The sequence below is a fragment of the Cynocephalus volans genome, chromosome 9 (assembly GCF_027409185.1).
Source record: "Cynocephalus volans isolate mCynVol1 chromosome 9, mCynVol1.pri, whole genome shotgun sequence".
NCBI classification, from domain to species: Eukaryota; Metazoa; Chordata; class Mammalia; order Dermoptera; family Cynocephalidae; genus Cynocephalus; species Cynocephalus volans.
In genome coordinates this window covers 45976312-45999853 of record NC_084468.1, presented here as the reverse complement: position 1 = coordinate 45999853, position 23542 = coordinate 45976312, and the positions used below count along the sequence as shown (strand labels likewise).

Genomic DNA, 23542 nt, shown 5'->3' with positions numbered 1-23542 from the left:
CAACAATGCCCTGCTTTCCCTCCAAACATCTGAAATCAGTAATAATTAAGGATAGTTCTAATTTACAGAAGATGACTTCCCCTATTAAGGAACTCTGTGAGCTCTGTTAGAGTGATTTGGCTAATTTGGCAGTTTTCCTCATTTATTCAATTGTCTATTCATCCTATTAATAAGCATAATGATACTTCATCACCACCTGAAAATTATAGAATTCCTTCTTGAATGTCAAAGAACAGCATGTGGGTTGGCTCAACAATTACAGAACCATACGCTGAAGCTAAGCTGTGACTGACTGGGGCAATTTCCTTCAGCTACCCTTTTAGGAATGAAGAGACACAGTCAATTTCCTGGCCACCTTCTCTACAGTGAACATGTGAATCAGCTTTATTAACTCTTGGGAGAGCATGTTAGAATTTACACAAGTCTGGCTCCCTAACAATAATTATGTAAGGAAGACAGAGCAGGTAACCTTATCCAAATACTGCAGTAAGGGAACTGAAACCTGTCATTCCTTCACAACACCATGGATAAAGCCTCCTGCCTCGGGCCTGTTGCAATGACAGCCCAGTCCAGGTACAAACCCAGGACTAGCAACTAGGACTCTTATTTCTCTTCCTGCAACTTGGTATTCTTCTAAGCTGTCAGTACCTCAGTTTTTACTAACATCAACCAAAAGATACACCCCTGCCCAGCATATCTACTCTTGACAAGCCATTAAAAGCACAAACATTAGCGAATCACTAAATTTGTCACAGAAAGTGAGGTATAGAGATCTAACTATCATATTTCTTTTTCTTTTGTTTCAAAGAGGTCGCAATCTTTTAAATGAATCAACTCTACAAAAAAAAAAACCCATGACAGATATGGGATGCTTGGCTGACCAAGTTATTTTTCTGGAATTTACTCCCTAAGAGTAGGCCAAATCTTTTGAAGTGCTGGTCTGTTTAGGCCTTTAGAGGCCTTTGGTTCCCTGAAGTGTTTTTACTAAGTGGGAGTATCTAGTATCTCAGGGCATTAAAATGCAGCTTTCCCAAAGGACCTAATTTATTCTCAGGGTTTACTCAAAGCACCAGGACAAATGGGCTAAACATACCGTAATCTCATTAGGAATAGTATCACAGGCTTGCAGGCCTCAGCTGGGGTCATACCCAAAGCCACTGTGTATCAAAAGATGGGGAAACCAGCAAAGAAACACTTGTTTTTGGCTTTCCAGACTCAGCCAGTAATATTTTATCTTTGGCTCAGGAATCTACATGTCATCCAAAATTAAGAACAGGATATTACATTCTCTAATGCATAACATCAAAGACGACTAAGTGTTTACCTCTAACAAACACATAAATGGAACTGCTTAAGCCGTCTGTGTTGGTGCACGTGTATTTGCCTGTGTTAGTGGCTTCTGCTTTTTCCATGATCCATTCATTGTTCTTATTCTCACTCATTTGATCCAGGATCTCAAAAGTCCATTTGACAAAGCCTGGATCGGTGCATAACAGCCTAATGTTGTCACCAGCGCTGACTATTAATTCTGATGTTGCTGGATGGATGGACGGTGGAGACAGTTCTCCTGGACTCACAGATGGTTGAGAGGAGCCTGCCAAGAAAAACGAGAATTGTGTTGAGTATGATCTTCTTCCCTAGCGAAATAAAGCATTTCTCCCAATACTGAGTTCCATCTTCTGTGTACTCTACAATAAAAATAGGACAAAGCTGCCCTGCTATTTATGGCTGGAAAAAGAGTTCTGTCTAAAGTTTCTTAAGCTCATCTAGAAAATTATTTTCTGCAACTCTCAATTAATCCTAAGGGTCATACTTGGTGTCGAAGCCAGGATTTGCTGGATGCCTCAGCCTTCTTCGGGTTAAACACACAACTGTGTCATGTTTCCATTCTGAATATGGGCTGTCATTGTAGCACTGACATTCTGACACCCGGCTTAGAAATAACAAAATCTCACACTATGAAAAAAAAAAAAACTGGCCTGTCACTCTTTTGGCAGGATGTACATGACCATGACATAGCTTGACTTTTTCTTAAAGCTCTGTAAATTATTTCTACATAATTCTCCTTACATGGCAGTGTTCATTAAAAGGACTATTCACGAGTCTCCAAACAATAAGGCATAAAACAATCCCATTTTAAAGATAGGCGTCCTTGATAGGAAACTAGGTTATATAAAGAAGCACACTTTAGACTCTGAATATGAAACTTGACCCTTGGAAAATTAACGACAGCCAGTTCATTCATTTATGCACGCATGCAACCACGTATTCAAATATCTGTTCATTAACTATGATCTGCAAAAGTATCATGCTCAGTGCTGGGGAAAAGTCCATGGAATTGTGCACATGGTACTTAGACACACTTCAGACCTCAATGGACAAACTGCTTAAATGCCAGAATAAGTGAAACACAGCTACAAGATTTAACATTAAGCTGAAGAAAAACTAAGAGGCAGGCTGGGCCTTCACCATATAGGAAGAGGCAAAGGAGAAGGAGGAGACAGACAGATGAAGAAAGGCTAGCACTAAGGTTGGCACATGAGGCCTTTAGAGCCATAAAAAACCAGAATGGCTGAAAAACAGGATTCCTGGTGGAGAATGTGAGAGGTAGACTAAGTAGGATAAAACCAGATCATCAAGAGCCCTGAACATCTGGGTGCAAATACTTGGAATATACCACAGAGACCATGTAGACTCACTACAGGTTTTTCAGGAGGAGAGTGATATACCAGAGAATCAACTAGATTCAAGGAAATGAGTGAAAAACACTGGTCTATAGGCAGAAGTGATGAGTTCCTACAGTAAAGAGTTGAGAACAAAGAGGAAGAGATGCAATATATTGACAGAGGAAGAAGAACACATTAATGGTTATGGTGGAGTGGGGAAAAAAAAAAGGTTGATTCACGGATGACCTGGTTGAGGGGACAAAAGGAAAGTGTCCTGGGGGAGATGGGCTGGGTGACATGTTAACAGAGTTCCCCGGGACTTTCAATCACTTCTGCAGGATCGCTGGGAAATGGTCCCTGAGCATCAGATTTGTGCCCCCTTCCGCACACACATAAGGCTGGAGACGAGTACTGACCCAAGTTCCTAAGAAGGAGTAAAAGCCACCCAAGCCAGGTGAAGAAAGGGGCAGGTGGGAGGCAAAGGCAGCAAGGATAAGTCACACACAGGAAACTCGCCACCAGTTCAGGATGGCTGGGGGTGGGGAGATGGAGACACGATCAGAAAGGGATTGGGACAGGAGAACAGAGACCTGCTCACAGGTGCTACCTGGTCAGTAAATGGACTTCTCAGCAGTAAACTGCTTACAACCTGAAACGCAGATGGTTGTGGAATGGTGATGACTTGTTAAGTTAGAAAAACAGAATCATCAAAGAAAGGGTCTGTGGAAAAAACCAAGCAGCAACCTTAAATGGCTGTTCCAGCCAAGAGGGAGTAGAAAAGAGTCATGAGAGACTAAAAAACAAAACAAAACAAAAACCACCAGAAAGGAAGGGGAGAGGCTAACGAGAAGTGCCAGGAAGGCAGTGCAAAGGGAGGCTGGTGGTTCTGGGAGTAAACGCCAGGAAAGATCACAGGAAATGAGCCAAAGTCCCCTAATTTGGTTACACAGACCTCTAGAAAGCCAAGAGTACAATTTCGGGTAAGTGGGAATTTCTGTTTGCTCCAGGGTTTCAGGCACCAAGTGTAGACCTTTCCTTGGATAGCTATGGCAGTAGAAGACAAAAAAAAAAAAAAAAAAATTGTAGCCAAGCAAGGCTAAAACAGTAAGGAAGAAAATGGGAGGCCTATTCACATGTGAAGATAGCAAGAAGAGAGTCTGTGGACAGTGACAGACCGAAGGTGCTCTATGGAAGGGCCGAAATTGTTCCCCACAGATATGTGTATGTATAGATTGGTCATTCTCAATCCCTGTTTATTATCCAGTCAAATATTTCAACTGGTGTCATCAATGGTAGCCCCATTATGTCCCAGATATAAAAAGCAAAGTACATCCCAGATCAAAAGACTCCCTTGATCTGCAGAAGATACCAAGGAGGTCAATTATAATCACTGATATTTATTCAGCACAGACAACGTGAGAAAAAGCGCTACAGAGTGAGACTACCTGTGTGCACGAGGCTCGGCAACTAAACGCAGCAGCCAGAATACAAACATAGACACGGAGTGGTTAGGATTATTTTCAGAGATGTACAGAGTTTTAAATAATGAAAATGGAGGCAGCAATAAAAGGAGATGCTATTATTTCAATTACTTATCCCTTTTACTCATCCACCAAGTAAATATGCATGATATTATAGTAAATTTAATCCAACAATTCTTAAAGAATTTATACTGCAACATATTTCAATCAATTCAATTTTCCCATGAGTCATCTTAAGGACATACATAGGTAAATGCAATTCAGTCAAGTAAGTACTGCTGACTTCCCGAGCCCTACCATGCAATGTAGTCAAGTCCTAGCTGTGTGACCTAAAGCAGGTCACAAGAACTCTCTGTGTATAACTTTCCACACTGGAAAATAAGGATAAAAATACGTTCACCTCACAGAGTTCTTATGAGAATCAAGTGAAGTAATACACGAAAGGAGCTTAAAACAAGACTGGGCAATTTTTAATAAATTCTACCTATTCTTGTAAAGCAGTAAGGCATTTTATTTAGCACACTAAGTAGGAGCTTGGCTCTTGAGTTATGATGGTCTAGATTTGCATCCTGGCTCTGCCTCTTACTAAGTGTGCAACCCTTGAACAAGTTGCTACTCAGCTTTGCCTCAGTTTCCTCACCTGTAAAGTGAGGATAGTAACAGCACCTGTTTTATAAGGCTGTTGTGTAAAGCACTTAGAACTGAGCTTGGGGGCCGAGCCCGTGGCGCACTCGGGAGAGTGCAGCGCTGGGAGCGCGGCGACGCTCCCGCCGCAGGTTCGGTCGGTGCACTCACTGGCTGAGTGCCGGTCACGAAAAAGACTAAAAAAAAAAAAAAAAAAGGAACTGAGCTTGGGCACACAGAAAACACATAATAAATTTTAGACACACATTTTGGAAACAGAACCTCTTATCACCCCTCCACATCAGTCTGGACTTGCCTACTTCCCATGAACATGAACAGCTCCCATGTCTCCCAAACGTGTTCCTGTCTGACTTCTCCCTCTCCAGCAGCAAATCCTAGCAATCTTTCCTTCAGAGCCTCCACCACACATCCTTGTAATCCCTTTCCACTCCTGCTGTCCTACCCCACACTAGCCATTTGACAACATAGAGACAACATCCTCCCCTAAAAGATCTCCCTGCCAGCTTCCACCCACCCCACACGCCAACTCATCCTACTTCACAACCCTGAGATCCCCCAGCCTAAAACACCAGCTTTTTAACAACTCCACCCCCAGCCTCAAAACCATTAACAGAGGCGGCAGCAGCTAACAGTGATGTCACCTACAACTTAAAACACACTTTCCTGGGATTAATTTCCAGTCATTTTCTTCAGACCCACACTGCCTCCACGTAGGCTGACTGGGTAAGGATCCTGAGAACATTCTTCATCCATTGCCATGCCCATCTTTCTGCCCATTTCTCTTTGGGTCCCTAGGACACACCTACTCTGCCAATCTACCTCTTTGTCATGTGGGAAGCCCAGCAGAAGGCAGCGTCTTCATGGATGCTGTTCCCTAACCACCCCAGGTAATGATGATCTGTTCTCACTAAATCCTCAACAGTCAGCCCCAGCCCCCATTCAGCTCGTACTGATGCATCTATATCTTCCCTCTCACACCCACTGCAAGGTCTCAGAGCCCTCAGGTAAGGATCCTAACTTGTACTTTTTACCCTGGCACAGTCATATAAACATTCCCTTCAAAATCCTTGAAATTATAAAAGCTAGAAGGGGGCTGGCTAGTTAGCTCAGTTTGTTAGAGCGCAGCCTTATAACACCAAGGTCATGGGTTCAGAGGCCCGTTCAGGCCAGCCACAAAGAAAAAAGCCAAAAATAAATAAATAAATAAAGGGAGGACAGCTCCTCAACACCCAGTCCCTACAACAGATGTCAACAGTCCACTGCCTGTCCCCAGAATATGACATATGTCACCTCTGCTGTTTTACCAAGAAAAGACAGCAGCTTAATCCATTAATTAAAAGCAGCTATAGATACCTCCACAGAGGGACTTCCAAATTCAAGATCGTTAGTTTAAGCTTTACTTCTAGAGTCTTAAAAAATAACTTTAAAAATAATTACCACCAGAAGCATTCAGGGTCTTATTTTCAAAGTAAAAGATTTATAAGTTCGACCCTTAAACTCACACTATAAAATAAAAATAGATCTTTTATCAGGGTGGGACAGTGGGTAATATTTATTCTTTTTTTCCTCAAACTATCTTGAATGTTGTCATAAGATTCATGTTAAAGAAACACCTCTCAAAAAGGTATTCCAACTGAGCACAGAAATTGCTCTGAAAATTCCACATTTTAAAATGTGTCTAGGTACACAGCAAGTTCTCAACAAATGTTTGTTGAATTGTGTTTTATCTGCATCAGGATTTTTTGCGTTAGCAAACGTACTTCCCTAATTATGTGTGGCTAAGGCTAATATTAAGAGTTGTTTTCTATTCCCTGAACACATGTTAATTAATGAGCCAAAAAATGATAAATGGCAAACTCCACCACTCTGGGGACCAACTTACTATAATGAATGATGGCTCTAGGCTAGAAACTCCAGGAACTATTTAGTAAATGCTTATCCCAAGTGCCTTGCTAAGTGCTGAACCTAGACCTTGCTCTCAAAGAGCCTATGAAGGATAAAGGGGGCACTTACAGTCAACAATGCAAGATTTTATTGATAGTTTATTAAAAAAAAAAAAAAGCCAATATACCCTCTGCTTATAACCTGGCTTAGGTACTTGCTATGTCTCCCCCATCACCAGTATAAAATTCGACCATCCCCCAAAGAACTGGAAGCAGGAACTCAAACCGATATTTGTACACCAACATTCACAGCAGCATTATTCATGATAGCCAAAAGGTGGAAGCAACCCAAGTGTCCATTGACAGATGAATGAACAAATAAAATGTGGCATATACATACAACGGAATATTACTGGGCCACAAAAAGGAATAAAATTCTGATACATGCTACAACACGGATGAACCTTGAAAACATTCCAAGTCAAATAAGCTAGACACACAAAAATATTATATGATTCCACTTATACGAAATACCTAGAATAGGCTGATTCACAGAGACAAGTAGAAGAGAGGTTACCAAGGTCTGGGGAGGAGGAAGGAATGGAGAGTTACTGTTTAGTAAGTGGAGTTTCTATTTGAGATGATGAAAAAGTTCTGGAAATTAATTGTGGTGATGGTCGCACAACACTGTGAATAGATTTAATCCCACTGGATTGGACACTTAAAAATGGTCCATTTCATGTTATGTATATTTTACCACAATTAATTTTTTTTTTAAACTCAATTCTTCCAGGCCCAGCTAAAGACTAAAACCTTCCCCTGCTACCCTGGCTCTTTCTTATCTGACCACTCCAACCTCCAGTGTTAGCCTCTGTGTGCCCCTCAATGTTGTTTTAAGTCACATCATTAAAAAAAAATAATTATTGTCACTATTTTTAGTTGTTCCACACAGCTGTGCTTGAGGGCATGAACCACATCTACTTTCCCATCTCTCACACTACCTTATACTAAATAGGCATTGACAGTAGAAGCTCTTCCAACTCTCTGAGCTAAATGACCCAGAAGCTCTTGTTTTAAGCCACAGTGACTACTACTGCCCAAGGCATTTTTAATGCCCAAGGCTAGTAGGTTCTTTAGTGTGTCTTTGCTCTTCTACTCAAACCATCTGAGTCATCTGGTTTTATTTCCAAACCTGTATATAGATACTGTACTTGATACTGTATTATGTATAAATTACATGTATGAAGTACCTGTTATGAAAACTGATGGAAAATGAGTGTGTATATGGGGAGGGAGGGCTGTTGATCTGCTCAGAACTAAGACTTTAAAAGGGTGGTTCAACTAAAAAAGGTCCGTTGTTGAATTTAATGTGGGTGAAACATTAGTAGATTAGGGGAGGGCTACCTATTCACAAAAATTTAGAAAGATTCTGCATTCAGATTGTTTCACAAGTCCTACACTTAAGGAAACTGAAATTAGAAATCGCAGACCTTGCACTTTGGGTGTGGCATACATATGATAGCAGCTCAGAACTCTCCTGAGAACTCCTATCAATCAAACAAAAAGTCAGAGTCAACCAAAACTCTAAAAAAAAAAAAAAAAGGATTTGGTCCTCCATCAAAAGATATGCCAACTGTCCATCTTTCGGTTTTTAAGCAAAAATAAAATATTCAAGGCATACCTGTATTTTTAATGATATGTCAATTAGTGGACTAACTGGGAGTCCAGACGGTAATTCTATACTCAAGGGCCTATGTCAGTAGGAACAACTTGCTAATTGAGCACAGGGTGTTTCCAGACACCTCTAGTAGCAAGCAGCTGACTCACGTCACCCATTACTGCAAGGTCTGTACATCTTTCACAAATGTCTAAAGCTGCTAGGACTAGATTTATAGCTGGGGTTAAAAGTGAGAAAGCCTTTTCAAAACCTTTCCTCCTTTGTACACAAAATATAAGGAACCAGGCAAAATAATGGTGGGGAAGAAAACCCACGTACAGAGGCCTCTTCTAGTTTTGCGGAAGTGCAGCAGAAAGAACGTGACTAAGGCAGAACCTCTACATTGCAGTCCAACTACTCCTTGGTTCACATAATGTTTAACCACAATTCGTAATCAAAAAAAGCTAATGATCTGTATATCATACTGTTTCTGACATACTTTTATATCCCCATAGGAATAAAGTGAATAAAAACCAAGATGGAAGAATCCTAGTAATCGCCCACAATACCCATGAGGCTTTAAAAACAAAGAGATGATACTGGAAATAGAATAAAGCTGGGGGAGGGGGAGGGTGAGTATGAGCTCAGTGAAAACCACACAAGTCTTCCAGAATGCTCTTGCCCAATGGCAGACACTGTAAATCAACTCTGGATCACCCACACAAACTGAAAGAAGCCACAAAATGGACAATCCCAGAACTGTTGGTGTTCTACTGTGGTGTGCTGTAATCACCAGAGTTTATCCTTTCAACACGTACCTATTGCATAATTAGAACTTGACATTGATGAGAAGTCACAGCCCTGTGTAGGTCACAGACACAATACAAATGAAATTAAAACACTGAGAGGTGATGAACACGCCACAGGACTCAAAGGAGGCCAACTATTATACTGCCCGGAAGGACCACGAGAGGCTGAGAGCTAGCTGAGCCAAGAGAACTTTGTATGTGTGTTTGCATGTGCATGTGTTTGTATGTGTATATGAGGAAAGGAGAGGCAAAGGTCCCAAAGTATGAAGGTGTGCAGTGATTCAGGAAGGGCTAGTCCTATGACAACCTACACCCACATCCCACCCAAGCTGTGAGCTCTCAGAATCCAAAGCAAGGTCTGTGTCTATCTCTGCAGTCTCAAGGCCTCACAGTCAGGCTCAATAAGTGCACAATGAAGGTACATACTACTGTGTAGGAAACGTGAAGGTGCAGACAGGGGAAGAACCGCTAATTTGGGACATAATCCTGCAGAGCAGTGTTTCTCTCACCTAAGGCGTTTGCTTACAAGTCTTCTTGAAGGTCAATTTCAAGTGGAAAAACTCAGTGGAAAATAATTTTAAATATTCTTTTATACTGTTTTACATATCGTAAAATAGAAGGTAAAATCAAATGCATTTTTCAGGGCAAAAAAACATGAGCTTTCAAAGAAACCGAACTACTTTACAACTACATACTCCCAAATGCCCCACCCAAACCTGAGTACCTCCAACCTTTAAAAATAGCTCCAGGGACAAGTTTGAGAACACCCCTGAATGGACCACACATTCTACTTCCAAAGGACTTTCTGGGTAAGAGCGAGTTGAGTTATACCTTTAATCCAATAATACAGAGATTAAAGTACTTGTCTGGGTAGAACTCATCACTAAAATCTACTCAGCTTTAGACATGAGATAAATAAGAAATAACTGTTTTTCATCATCTCCTCACTGTCTTTAAGTCTTTGACTGTAATACTCCTATGTCCAGGGCCTGAAAAACCAATTCCTTTGTACAATGCAAATTTCTATTTAGCTTTTAGAAATTAAAAAAAAAATTTCTATCTGCATGCCAGGTCTTGGTACTATATTAGGGACAGGATATTTAGTGATTAAACAAATTTTTAATATTTGAGACAGTTTAAGATTTCAGACAATAGCAATATACGATTGTAAAATGATCAGTTATTTGAAAGTTGGTTTAAAATCACAATATAACAAAGACTTCACTGCACCATTTTTTTAAAAAAATGCAGCTCCTTTAAGTATATTTCAAGGTTGGTTTAAAGATGATGAACTAATTGACACAAGGGAACTGAAGGACAGAAAAATAAAACTAAAGTTAAGAGCATTAGTAATTAATGGCAACAAAGCTGGATCTGTAACAAAGCACTTCTGAAGTGTCTTCATTGATGAAATGGTAATTAAGTTCCTACCATTTGTCCTGGGTGGGGCTGGGGACTAGGAATACAAAGAAGGAACTCCCAGCCCAGTGGGGAAGATAAGACTCACAGATAACTACCATACAATGAAGCAAATACAGGCAAAAGCACAGGGCAGAGTATCAAGGAGCCTAGAGCTCAAACTAAAGAATGTGTGTGGCCTGGCCGGGCAGAAGAGCAGGAAGGTTTATTAGATGGGGGGGGGGGGGGGGGGGGGGGAACGGACGGGACGACACACAAACAAGGGCAAACATCACGGAACTAGTAAAGTGAGCGTTTAGGAGTCACAAAATCATTCAGAATTGCTGCAGCACAGAGGTGTGAGGCCAGAGAGGGTCCAAGGCAGGACACCATAGGGCTGCCTTGGTCATGGTAAGGGGTGCTCCTGTCCTGATGGGGAGCAACTGAGCTACTGACATGTGTTTTGGGGGGACACCTCTGGGAGCAGTGAAGGAAGGTGCTGAGAACAGGACTGGAGACAAAGTCAGCTAAGTGACAACCAGTGATCTAGGTAAGAGCTGATGAGAACATAAGCCAGAGACCCTGGGGAGGGATTGAAAGTTGAGGTATTTACCAGCTGAGCCCAGGCAATGAAGCAGCAAGGAGGAAGACACCCCTGTTTCTGCCTTACATGATGTAGGGATGGGATGCCAACAGATTGGAGGAGGAGAAACATAATTTAGAGGCATGTGGACCAGCAGATGACAGCTAGAAGATCTTGGAAGTTGTGGGGAGGGGGAGGTCAGGGCCACAGACATCCTCTGGAGTCTTACCAGCACACAGGGGGCGGTAACCAGGGATGTCGTGAAATCACTCAAGGAGAGAGTGGGGAGCACAAAGAGCAGAAGGGGCAGAGAAGGAAACAACACGGCCCAAGGTGTCTGAAGCAGAGTAGAGATGACAATGATTCGATTGTTAAAGGAGAACCAGAAATTCCAGACCAGCTGGTACAGAGGACCTTCTAGATGCACACCAGAATCTCTGAGGATGTAGCAGCAGGTGCAGGAGCAAAATAGGAAGGGCACCAAGCCCTTGGTGCACAGGCTGGGGCCTCCGACAGCAGCAAGGATAGAGTCCCCTCACTCACATCACTCACTCAACCCTGGCTGCACACTGCGATCAACACAAAGCTCAAGAAACAAAGTGCTGGCATCCTTGCCCTACACGCTGCACTCACACAGCATCTCCAGGACACTGGCGCTGCAGTAGTGGGACGTGGGAGAAGGGGGGCCTTGGCCGCATGTGCGATTGGGGGAGTGGCCTCAGGAGCCAGTTGGGGTTGGGGAGGAGAAGGTGGAGGGAGGGCCGTGGGACAGTGGCTGCTGGTGGGATGGAAGACACACACAGGGGGCTTCCGGAGGGCTCAAAAAGTATCCACAGAGCCAGGTGGCCAGGGAGAGCAGTAAAGAAAGAAGGAAAAGGGGGCAGGGACAGAGAGGAGGGACTAAAAGAGAAGGGCTGATCTGCCTGAGCTGCTTCGCCTGACCTCAGGGGCTGGTGCAGGTGGCCACAAGGTGCAGGCGCCCATTCTGGTTTCCAGTGTACCACAGGCAGGGTGAAAACACTGCCTTTAAGCCCCCCACCGCTTTCTTTGGACCTACTCTTTTCAGGAAACCATCTACGGCACAAAGGAGCCTGTGGTACTGCGTGGGCGTCCGACATTCCCAAGGACATTCCAGGAAGTGATTCCCAGGCTCCCCAATGCTAGAGAGGGAGGTCCCTCCCCAGAGTGCCCTTCTCTGGGTAGGCAGGATCAGGCTGTGCCACCCCACCCCACCTTCCCACCTGCTCATCTTTGGGTGGGCTTTCAGCCTGGGTGGATTCATGCGGTTTGGGCCCTTCGTGCCTGTGCTAAGAGCAGTTTCCTCCTCAGAGCAAACTCAGTTCCTTTATTTTCTGCCTTAGCCACATGGACAAACTCAGCACTGATAAGTCACCTGTGCTAGTCATACCTTTCCTGTAGTATTTGCATTTTCTGCTTTTCTGGCTGTTGTTATTATGACCCCTGGGCAAATCAGGCAGATCTCATTCTCTGCTATAAAGCATTTCCCCACCTGAATTACTCAACATTGCCCAGCTGGGAGCTACATTTTAGTAGAACCCTCACCTCATTCAATCCTTCTGATTTGTTCCCGGTTAGTTCCTGATTCACAAGCGTGCCATCTGGTGGCAAGAAAAGATGCCCTTGGGCTGCTTTTGTTTTTTGAAAAGCACACCCAAGATTGAGGAATGTTAAATGTTCTACGTGCTTCTAAGAAAACCTACTAAGAGGTTCAAGCTTCCAGTGAGTGCTTTTTAAAGATATGACATCTGTCAAAGCTTTTCTCAGGTTGGAGGAGCTCAGCAAAATTATTTAATGTTTGGTGTCTGCTAAGATACTTAATATTTGTATCTTTTAGATAAAATGTATAACTGCCTATTTTTGCTCTCAAGCAATTAGTCAAGGAAGTGAAAGAAAAAATATACTGGTGGAGACATATAGAAGTTCTGGACTAGAACCTATGTTCTTGAGCAAATCACTTAGGTTCTCTATGCCTCAGTATTCTCATCTGAAAAATTAAAGAGGGAATCTAAAGCCACTAAAAGCTCTAAAATTCCAGGACCTGTAATCAAATACTTAGGCCAGAGGAAGGCCAAGATCAAGAAACTCCTTATAAAGATCCAGTGCCTGGACACAGAAGGTACTCAAATGTTTGTGGCAGGAGTAAACAGTAGTGATTCTCTATGATATAAATAACTAATCAACTACTTTGTTTTTAAATTCTATTTGGACACAGAATTAGAACAAGGAATTGGATCTTACACCTTATAAAGTTAACTGTGAAGATGCACTTACGATTCGGCACTCAAAGAAGGATCCTTATCAGCTAATTACTTTGCCAAATTTCTTCTAGATATGTACATACACACTACCAGCAGCAAAGACTTTCATAGGACTACTTAATACTTTCTTACTCACTCATCCTAAGAAAAATACGACCCAATGTTTGAGGAAGCAGGACTTCCCCTTTTGATCTCAGACAAAAAGATACACACAGAGAGGAAACCTTTCTTAACCATTATTAAGTCGGTCTCTGGGGAGTTAGATAAGGTCTGAATGTGACAAGCACAAAGATATATTAGGATCCATCCCTGAGCATAAAGCAGGAACTTTCTCATTTCCAGCGGGTTTTTCCCAATAGTCCAGTAGAGCTCCTGTTGTAAATATGTAGGTTTCCATGTTTTGATTCTGGAAAGCACTTACTGAAACGTGAACCAGATAAGAAGCACTAAAAGATTCGAATCCAATAAGCACCAGAACAAGGTCTCACCATCTGTGAAGTCTGCACTGAGGGGTGGAGGGAGGGAGCTCCTCACTTCTTTCAACATGAACTTCTTCCAACTTAAAAGAACTAAGAACAAAGTCAAAGGGAACAGGTCAAGAAGAGCATGGCAAAGGTCGGCCACACTAGCCACAGGCCAGCTTTAACCCCAAGACCTCATAAGCACAAAGGGGGAGCCCTGCTTGTCCATCTCTCCCCCAAGCAGATCCTCCTGGCTGCACACCCACAAACAGATGGGTGTAGCCAGATCCTCTGCTGCAAGATTCTGCAGCAGAACAGGTCCTGTGCAAACTGCCTTCACATTAGCATTGTTCTGGACACAGCTGGCAGGGTGTGGGTCAGTGTGGGTGCAGAGTGCTCCAGTACTAACTCATCACCATTCCATCTCCTCCTATCAGGAAATTTAGAATTTTGCAAAATGCCAATTCTTGCAGGCTCGAGAGGAGAGACCAGGTTTGCAATGGCAACAAATGAAAACTTTAAGAAACAAAAAAGCATGACACCCTAAGCTCTAGTTCTAATTCTGTGGTATCTAATTCTAATGACATCAAATGAAACATCAGTGAGGGACTAGCTGGTGAACATTTACACACACACACAAACATACACACAGATGTATCCAAACTTTGAAAGCATTGATACTGAGATGCATATCTGTGTGTGGGGTCAGGGTTATGAGGGCACTTCAAAAAGTGCATGGAAAAATAGAATTAAAAGATAATAAGAGTTAGTGCCCCTCTCAGGAAAGTAGCAACTTAGAATAAAACCTGGCATGCCTAAGGTCTTTGGGGGACAGGGGATGCTTATTTCCTCTACCTTCCTTTAGCTGCCATGTATCTCTAAGTCCCTTTTGACTAGATTGTGCCCTGTTCTCATTCCCATGCTGAAGTTACTATCTTTCTTAACACAGGCTAGAGGCATTGATGTGCAGCAGGTTTCTTTAGTCATCAACTATGACCTTCCCACTAAAAAGGAAAACTATATCCACAGAATTGGTCACGGTGGACAATTTGGCCATTAAGGGTGTGGCTATTAACATGGTGACAGAAGAAGACAAGAGGACTCTTCAAGACTTCGAGACCTTCTATACCACCTCCACGGAGGAGATGCCCCTCAGTGTTGCCAACCTCATCTGAGAGGGGCTGTCCTGCTACCTAGCCCTACCCAGGGCTCAATCCTAGGGGGCTGAGGAGCAGCAGGAGTGGGGAGGGAAGGGAGTCAAGGGATGGACATCTTGCTATTTTTTTCTTTTTTTTTTCTTTGAATAAATGCCACTTTTTGAGGCAAAAGAAGGAACTGTGAACATTTTAGACAGCCTTTTCTTTGGTTTTTTTTTTTTTTTTTTTTTTGTCTTTTTCGTGACCGGCACTCAGCCAGTGAGTGCACCGGCTATTCCTATATAGGATCCGAACCCGCAGCGGGAGCGTCGCTGCACTCCCAGCGCCGCACTCTCCCGAGTGCGCCACGGGCTCGGCCCGACACCCTTTTCTTTGGAGTGGGCTCTTATGCCAGGCACCATCTCTTCCCCAAAACACTAACTCATTTCCCTGGTCACATGTGGGTCCCAGAGGCTCTCCCCAATGCAGCTGAATGCCTCTGAAAATGCTTCAAGGGGCTATAATACGTCACTCAGCCTCATTTGCTGGACCAGATGTGGAGGGAGAACTGAATGAGGATGCCCAGGGGATTGTCCCCAGTTGCAGGGAGCAGCGGGGAGAAAATGGTAGCCATTTTTACATTGTTCTGTGTAGTATTTATTGACTCAGGAAACAAACACGAAATTCTGGATAAAATGAGTTGGAAACTGCCAAAAAAAAAAAAAAAAAAAAAAAAAAAAAGATAACATGAATCTTTCCATGAACTTTTTTGAAGTACTTTATATACACATATACAAATGGCAATTAGGATATTTAAAAAAGTCTTATTATGATAAAATATAAATAACATAAAACTTATCATGTTTGTTAAGTATACAGTGGAGTGGCATTAAATACATTCACCTTGTCATGCAGCATCACCACTGGCCATTTCCACAACTTTTTCATCTTCCCAAACACAGAACTCATACCCTCATTCCCCCTCCCCCCAAACTCCGTCACCATTATTCTTCCTTTACGAATTTCATTATTCTAGGTACCTCATATAGGTGGAATCACACAATATTTGTCCTTTAATGTCCTCAAGGTTCACCCATGTTGTAGCATGTGCCAGAATTTCCTTCCTTTTTAAGACTGAATAATATTCCATTGTATGCATATATCACATTTTATCTGTTCTTCTTGACATTTGGATTGTCTCCCCAAGGCATTTTAAAAACCCTGTCTTCAACTATGATCTACGTATTGCAAAGGCCTCTCTGGCTTTCTAGCTCTAAAACATGCTAGGAATTATACTTGGCATAGATATTTAAGCTAATTTTCATTTTAATGGGTAAATCAATACATTTTACTAGTGAATTTTCTCTAAAATCCTGCTTGTAATGAGCCTGACAAGGGAAATTGTATCTTCCCCTCCCCGTTCTACACACTGAGCAGATAGCACACTTCCTCCTTCTATTTCTACTTTCAAAATTGTTTTATAGCCACAGGACTGGTTTATACCAAAGGAAGTAAAACAAAAGTAATAACAATTTTTTTTTTTTTTTTTTAAAGAATTTTATCTGAGTTATCTGAGGCAGTTGCTAGAGAAAAGGTTACTGGCATTGATAACTGTCCTGAAGACAGACTTGAATTAGCAGGGGGCAAAACAGTTTACCTGCAGCTCTGGATAACAAGCTGAGGGCGAAGCCCCTTCTCCTTTCTTCAGAACAGGTAGAAACATTTGGGAAGCCCCATTTTGCTTGTCTTTGTGTCACCTTGCCATAGAAGATCTGTTTTTTGGGTGCCAGAGAGAGCCGACTTCCAGGAAGGCAGTGAATGTGTTCTAGGGTCTGTGCTGAACTTAAAGGACTCAGGCAGAGCTAAGGGGTCGAGCTAAGGGGTTCATAAGTGTGACACTCAGTGTCGCTCTCCCTACTCTAGAAGGAAGGGGAAAGCCCGCACTCAGGTGGAGGGCAGAAGGAACTCATCCTGGGTGTCCTCGGTGTTCTCAAAAAACATGAGGCTGAGTATCCTTTAGGGGGTCTTCAAGGGGGCACAAAAAAGGAGGGGGCATGTTAGCAACTTACTCTTAAACTGCTCAGAAAAAATAATATGTATATAAATAGACAAAGTAAACGTGGCAAAATGTTAACAATCATCAGTGTCTGGAGTTCTTTGTACTCATTTAGAAACTTTTCTGTAAGTTTCAAATGACTTCCAAAAAAGGAGCTGAAAAAGAAATGGATCCAGCTCTGTAACTTTATTCAGCAATATCTTAAAGTCTAGAAGGATCTGAGGCTGGAAATTATGGTGCTTTTCTAAGCTTGAACGAGTAAGTGAAGCAACAGGAATATAATATAAACAGGAATGGGTTTTGGAGCCAGACATGCATTCATCCCAATCCAAGCTACGTGAGACCCTGGGGAAGGTAACTTAACTTGACTTCTCTAAGCTTCCGTTTTGACATCGAGAAATTGGGGGTAAAATAGTTCAGTAACTTTATTATCCTCCCTAAATTTTTCAAGTACCTCATACTCAATACATAGTCCTGCTGTTACTACTACGGCTGTCATTACTGCACTTGACAGCAATGAAGGAGGATAAGGGGGGTAGTATAAGGCGATTTGAAGTCCAAAGAAAGAACCAGGGAAGCAACCTTGCTGGGGTCCAAGACGGGCAAGGAAGGCAGGGGGAGGAGGAATAAACTGAAGTTAGGAGGAAAACTGACATCTGATGAAGATAAATAAAGGATACAGGTACCAAAGCACAAAAGTATTAGCCTTTTGTACTACCAACACTCCTGGCCAGCTCAGCAGATTGTAGCTATTCCAACAGTGACTGAGAAATTGTGTTTATGACTTTTGTTCCTAAACTTACTGTGTCTTATTACATTCACTTAATCAAGGAGTTTACAACAGGTATAGCAGAATATGAGGTATAAGAGAGTCCCAAATGTAAAAAATGAAAAGAAAAACAAACAAACCCATACAACAATCAATTAATTTGCAAAGAGTCAACAGATTACCAGTTCCTCTATCAAAGGCAAGCTTCCCAAGCATGTCAGCATCTTTACCCTCCAGGTCTTAAAATCACTATCTTTAAAAAAAATTTGAGCCCGCACTTGCAATGTATATATTTTTATAAATTACATACATGTATGCTATTGCCAGCCTTTACATTAAATATCAGCAATGTTGAGTTTCTTATTTTAAACAAATGATCCCAACCTTGGAACTGTAGCCTCGGGGAGGCAACTCCCATGGCTTCATCTTCTAGAATAGGAATGAAAAACCCTAGTATTATCCAGGCCAAGGCCAATTGGCTAAACTGGGCAAAGGAGTGCATCTCTATTCTTTTAAATAGATTTGGAAGTAGGTGGGAAGAAATACGGTGCCCCAACATCAACTTCTGTGAGCAAAGGAGACCCTACTTCTCAGAAGCCCCAAGGAGAGAAGGGACAATAGTCACTTCCCTTAAAACTTCTCTCAGGTGTCCCACAGCCCAGACCCAAAATTAGAATCAAATTATGAGATTCTGTTGTTACTGTGTCAGGGCCGTGAATTTCCAGTGGTAGGATTTGATGGTGATGGCAAACGCTCCCAATGCACCTTCGTAAAACTCATTAGGTGACCCCTCTATCAAAGCTGGATACATCAACCAGCCCACATATCCTAGGAATAAAGATGGGGACAGCCTTCACCATTCATTTGTTCATCCAAAAATATTGATGGAATTGCTTGCTTGTGCTGGGCCCTTGGGCAGCAGTGAACAACACAGCCCACCCCCACCCATAAAGTTTATATTTAGCTCCAGGGTGAGCAATGAGCCAGTAACTATACAATTAAATAATTACAAAGTGAATAAAGTAAACTGTACAATGAGAGCTGACCTGACCCACCCTGGGAGGTCGCAGAGGATTGCAAAGGAGAGGTGGGGGTTGGGGTGTGCACTGGGCAGAGGCCAAGGGGCGGGAGGAGCTTGACACCTTTAGGGACAGAAGGGAGCACTAAGAGCAAAGAGGGAGGCAGGTGCCGTGTGCAAAGTGGAGATCAAAAGGAGACATGGCAGGCTTTGACAGGGATCTATAGAAACAGATTTTACTCCAAGAGCTGTGCACAGTCTCTGAAAGGTTTTAATCAGGGTGGGGCACAATCACATTTGCCCTTTTAAAATACACTTTGAAGGGGCCTTCCCTTCCTCTGCCTCCTCTGCTTGTGCACGTTTCTCAAAGCCTCCATGGCAGCACTGTCCTACAGTCCTGCAGTTGTCTGTTTTCCTGTCTGGACTAACCGAAACTCCTATCTATCTTTCTTAGTCTGACAGAAGGAGAACTGAGAATTGCACCGTGGTCTGACATGGAGGGGGTTCAAGAAGCCACCAGAGCTCTGCCGCTGTGACAAAGCCCGGTCACTTTTACACTCTAGCCCAGCAGTTCTCAAACTTCAGCCTGCAGCAGTCACCTGGAGGGCTTGTTAAACAGATTGCTGGACGCTGCTGCTTCCAGAGTTTCTAATTCAGCAGGTCTGGGGTGAGGCTGGAGATTCTGCATTTCTAACAAGTCCCAGGGGGTGCTGATGCTGCCATTCCAGGCCACACTTGGAGAACCATCACTCCCCTTCCCCACAGGACAGTCAGCCAGAGGAAACCAGGGGTATTAGTGCAGCAAAACAAATTTTACCAGATTCTGTATCTTAGAACTCTACGCAAACGTGCAAAAACAGATTTTCTTGAGTGAGCAAATCTGCCTGGCTTTTACACCTAGAAATCGGCCTCGCACTGGGTCCCCCTGACAAGATTTGGCAGCCAGTCAGGCACAGATTTCTCGAATCCCTATGCTTTAGAAGTGGGAAATGTTGCAGAATTCTCCAGTCACAGCTACAGGGCTCCAGAATAGTGACACTGGGTGGCAAATACAACTTCTGCAGCACATCAGACCTCAATCTGGTGCACTACATCTGAGGGCCCACAGCCCACATCCAAAGCCCATGGTAATCCAGGGAAGGCCTCTGAGCCCCCATTTGCAGTGGGTGAGAAACAGCAAATATTCTCCTTGGACAGTCAGTGTTCTTGCACATAGCCCCACCAATATCAAACATTTCTTGGTGAGTAGTCAGACACCATTCACCAATTTTCTAAATTGCTAATTAGGTCATTGCTGCAATAGTTAATTCTGCAGCCATTCTACATTTAAATAAGCAAAATAGAAAATAATTAGACCAAAACAATCAGATGGGTTTAAAAGCACACTAATGGACAAAATTAGTTTATTCAAATTTGTTTCAGCATTCACTTGCTGATCAATTTGCTTAATGAGTGTTCACTTTCCCTTAATTTTTCTTGGGTGACATTCACTTAGAGCAACACATTATGGCTTCTTCTCTTTTGCAAAGAATTCTTAATAAAAAGCCCCTTGTTTGAAATGATTTCTTCTCAATTTCTTTGTAGAAAACAAGAGGAAACATCCGAAAACAATTTTGCTCTATTTTCCAGAATTAAAAAAAAGAAAGTTTCCAACATGCCCATTGAGAAAGTTTTATACTACTTCCTTACCTGGCTTTAGAATAATAGCCATCACCAAAAGTCGGGGGTCGGGGGAGGCCAATTCTAAAACTGTAACCTTTTAGTATGTAATTTAAATCAATGGCCAACTGGAGGAAATTCATATTGGAGGAAGAAAACTTTATATTTTTGGAAATCTAAATTAATATTATGTTAAGCTCTGGCAGCGTTTTTTTTTTTTTCCCCCAAATGACAATAATTAAAAATATGCAAATTTTTCACTGGGGAAAAAAAAGCTGAGCAAGAAAAATGCACCTAATTAAGTAATGATATTATCTTTACTAGATGGTATTAAAAGTGTTAGTGTGGTTTAATGCCTTTAAAACTAGAGAATAGTACTATCACAGAACTCAAGGAATCTCACACCAAACAATGACAAAGCATGTCACTTCTTACAAATTTTCCTCCAAAACAATAACTCAGCAATGAGCTTCCTGGTACTCAAACGATTTCTTTTTTTTTTTTTTTTTTTAATATTATTTATTTTTAAAAATTACTTCAATCATTACATTTTGTCACAAACAATAAGCTTAGAAAGTTAACTTTAGGTAGGCCATAAAGTGTTCATTTCCATACTAACCAGTCTTTGGATATTTACAACCACTCACTTTTATCCCCACAACAAATTTTTAATAACTTACTTTGGAAGAAAATTATTTTTATAGGTAGTTACTATGACTTAATATTATAAAACTTTACCTTGGGGTCTTGATTTGGTAGACCTAAAGGTTACCAAATTTTATATCAAAAAGTTAGTATAGGGCTGTCCAGTTGGCTCAGTTGGTTAGAGCATTGGTACTGGTAACACCAAGGTCAAGGCTTAGGATCCCTGTACTGGCTAGCCATCAAAAAATAAATAAATTTTTTAAAAAAGGCAGTATAGATTCTGGAATGATGGTGGTGGCTGTGGCTGCGGCTGCAGTAGTAAGTAGCATAATTACTGAATCTCCCCTACCACAAAATAGAGTAGGCCCCAAACCACAGATAACATCTACAACAAAACTAGGTGAGAAGGTATCCCACGAATGCTATACTAAAGTATGAGGAGGTGGGGACAAACTACCAACAGCTACAAGAATTACCACCAGCCACTCACTGGAAAGCTCAGATGGTCATTCTGAGAACAGCCATAGAAACTGAGAGAGGATGCTGCAGGTTCCAGTTTTACTAGTGAGTGCAGAGGGGGCTGTGACACCTGTATGTCTAATGTGCTGGAATGTGCTGGAGTCGGGGGGAAGTCTGATCCCTATGAACTAAAAACCAGGACACAACTCTACACTGAGGGGAAATTGCTGGAAATGAAATCTAAGATGAGCAAAATAGGGGCAACAGGGGCAAAAGTAAGGGAAGGTCTGGATGGGTGGAGAATGGGGGTAAGATCTAGGATGTGCAAAAGTGGAGTCCATATTTTTCAACCACTTCATGAAGACAACCTAAGAGGGTACCCTAGATCTGTGGTGCTAGAAAAGCTATTCTGGCCCTCCTAAAAGTACAGGAAAACTCAGTTAATAATAGGAAGGTAGCACAGTTGAATTACAACTAGTTATTTTTTAAGAAAAACTAAGGAGCAGAATGACATCCCTAGTACAGACAATAAAGTCATGCCAGAAGGACACAAACTGTAACTTAATATTTAAAAATGAGATAAAAGAAATTAAGTTAATGAAAGAAGCTATAAAGAATAGCATAAATCAGAATTTTTAAAACTCAGAAATGAATTGACTGAAGAAAATGAAGATTTGAAAATGGAAGTTAAAGAACTAAGAAAAGAATTAGAAATAAAAGAAAATCACTTCAGAAATGAAGGGTAAATAGAGCACAAGAGCACACTAAAAGTAGAGGATGGAATGGAGGAAAGTTTTTAAATTAAAACAAATGATGAAGGGATTAAAAGAATGTGAAAGTGACAGATACAGAAGACAGGCAAAGAAGATCTAATGCATGCATAATGAGAGTCCCTAAAGCTAACGAAGAACAGAACAAGTAGTAAATGCTACACTTCAAGAAATCTTTATTGAGGGGAAATAAAAAGAATACTTAAAATTACATATTAAAGTGGCGCATCATGTCCCTGGAAAAATTAACCCAGAGCAACCAATACTATAAAACTATTGGACTTCCAAGAATAAAGGTAAAAACATTCCTTTGGGTATCGAGGCAAGCATACCAAGTTAAATGGGAGGGAAAGAAAATCAGATCATACTTTGACAACACTTTATGGCAACAGACAATACATTAAAATATTAAAGATATCTAAGCAAAGATAAGATGGGACCGAGTATTTTATATCGGCCAACCTGTCCTTTAAATATGAAGACTGCAGACAAGCTGTTGTGAACATATAATTCAGGAAATACTTCCCATGAGTGCTTCTATTAGACCATTAGCTTCCAAAAACCAAAATGTCAGGAGAGGCATTATATAAGGATGTGGCCAGAATTAAATACGTATTTACACCTGTACAACTAAGACTGACTGATGTAACAAAGGAGATAATAGAGTATGTGACTGCTGTTATGTTCTGAAAAAGTAGTTTTAGTACAACCATCAGAAAAATGTGGAATAGGGGAAACTCTGAAAAGTAGAATATATACTCGCTGATTGCCTTATAGATATTAATTGGGAGTAAAAGGGTATTAAATACTTCAAATCCCCAGCTAGGGGTAGAAAAAGGAGAAGAAAGAAAAGACTACTGGCTAATTTAAATGTTACTCCCAGTAGAAAACCAATAAGAAATAGCCCTCCAAAAAGAGCAGACAAGGGCATAATATAAAGGTATCAGTATAAAGGCAACTATTAGAACAAAAAATACAAATCTAACAAAAATGCAAAGGTATATTTAAACAGACACAGAAAGTAGAATAACAGAACACACCACCTATACAGTACTTTTGTAAAAAAAAAAAAAAAAAAAAAAAACTGAATATGATCAAATCTCTAAATCACCAATTTACAGGAAATACAGGAACAAGAAGAATATGTTAACACCACAGGAATGCAATC

The 23542-nt window shown here is 41.6% G+C and overlaps 1 protein-coding gene and 1 non-coding gene across 5 annotated transcripts in view; one reads left to right on the top strand and one right to left on the bottom strand.

Moving 5' to 3' along the window:
* Window positions 1-23542, bottom strand: part of KIT (KIT proto-oncogene, receptor tyrosine kinase) — a 77202-nt gene that overhangs the window by 40423 nt on the left and 13237 nt on the right. For all 4 annotated transcript variants that reach the window (XM_063108253.1, XM_063108256.1, XM_063108255.1 and 1 more), the window contains exon 2: window positions 1325-1594. In XM_063108253.1, coding sequence (XP_062964323.1) covers window positions 1325-1594 — 270 coding nt within the window. The remainder of the gene's footprint in view (window positions 1-1324; window positions 1595-23542) is intronic.
* LOC134386703 (small nucleolar RNA SNORA67) lies at window positions 14622-14736 on the top strand. Its single transcript, XR_010024529.1, has one exon. It is a non-coding gene; the product is annotated as a small nucleolar RNA SNORA67 (small nucleolar RNA).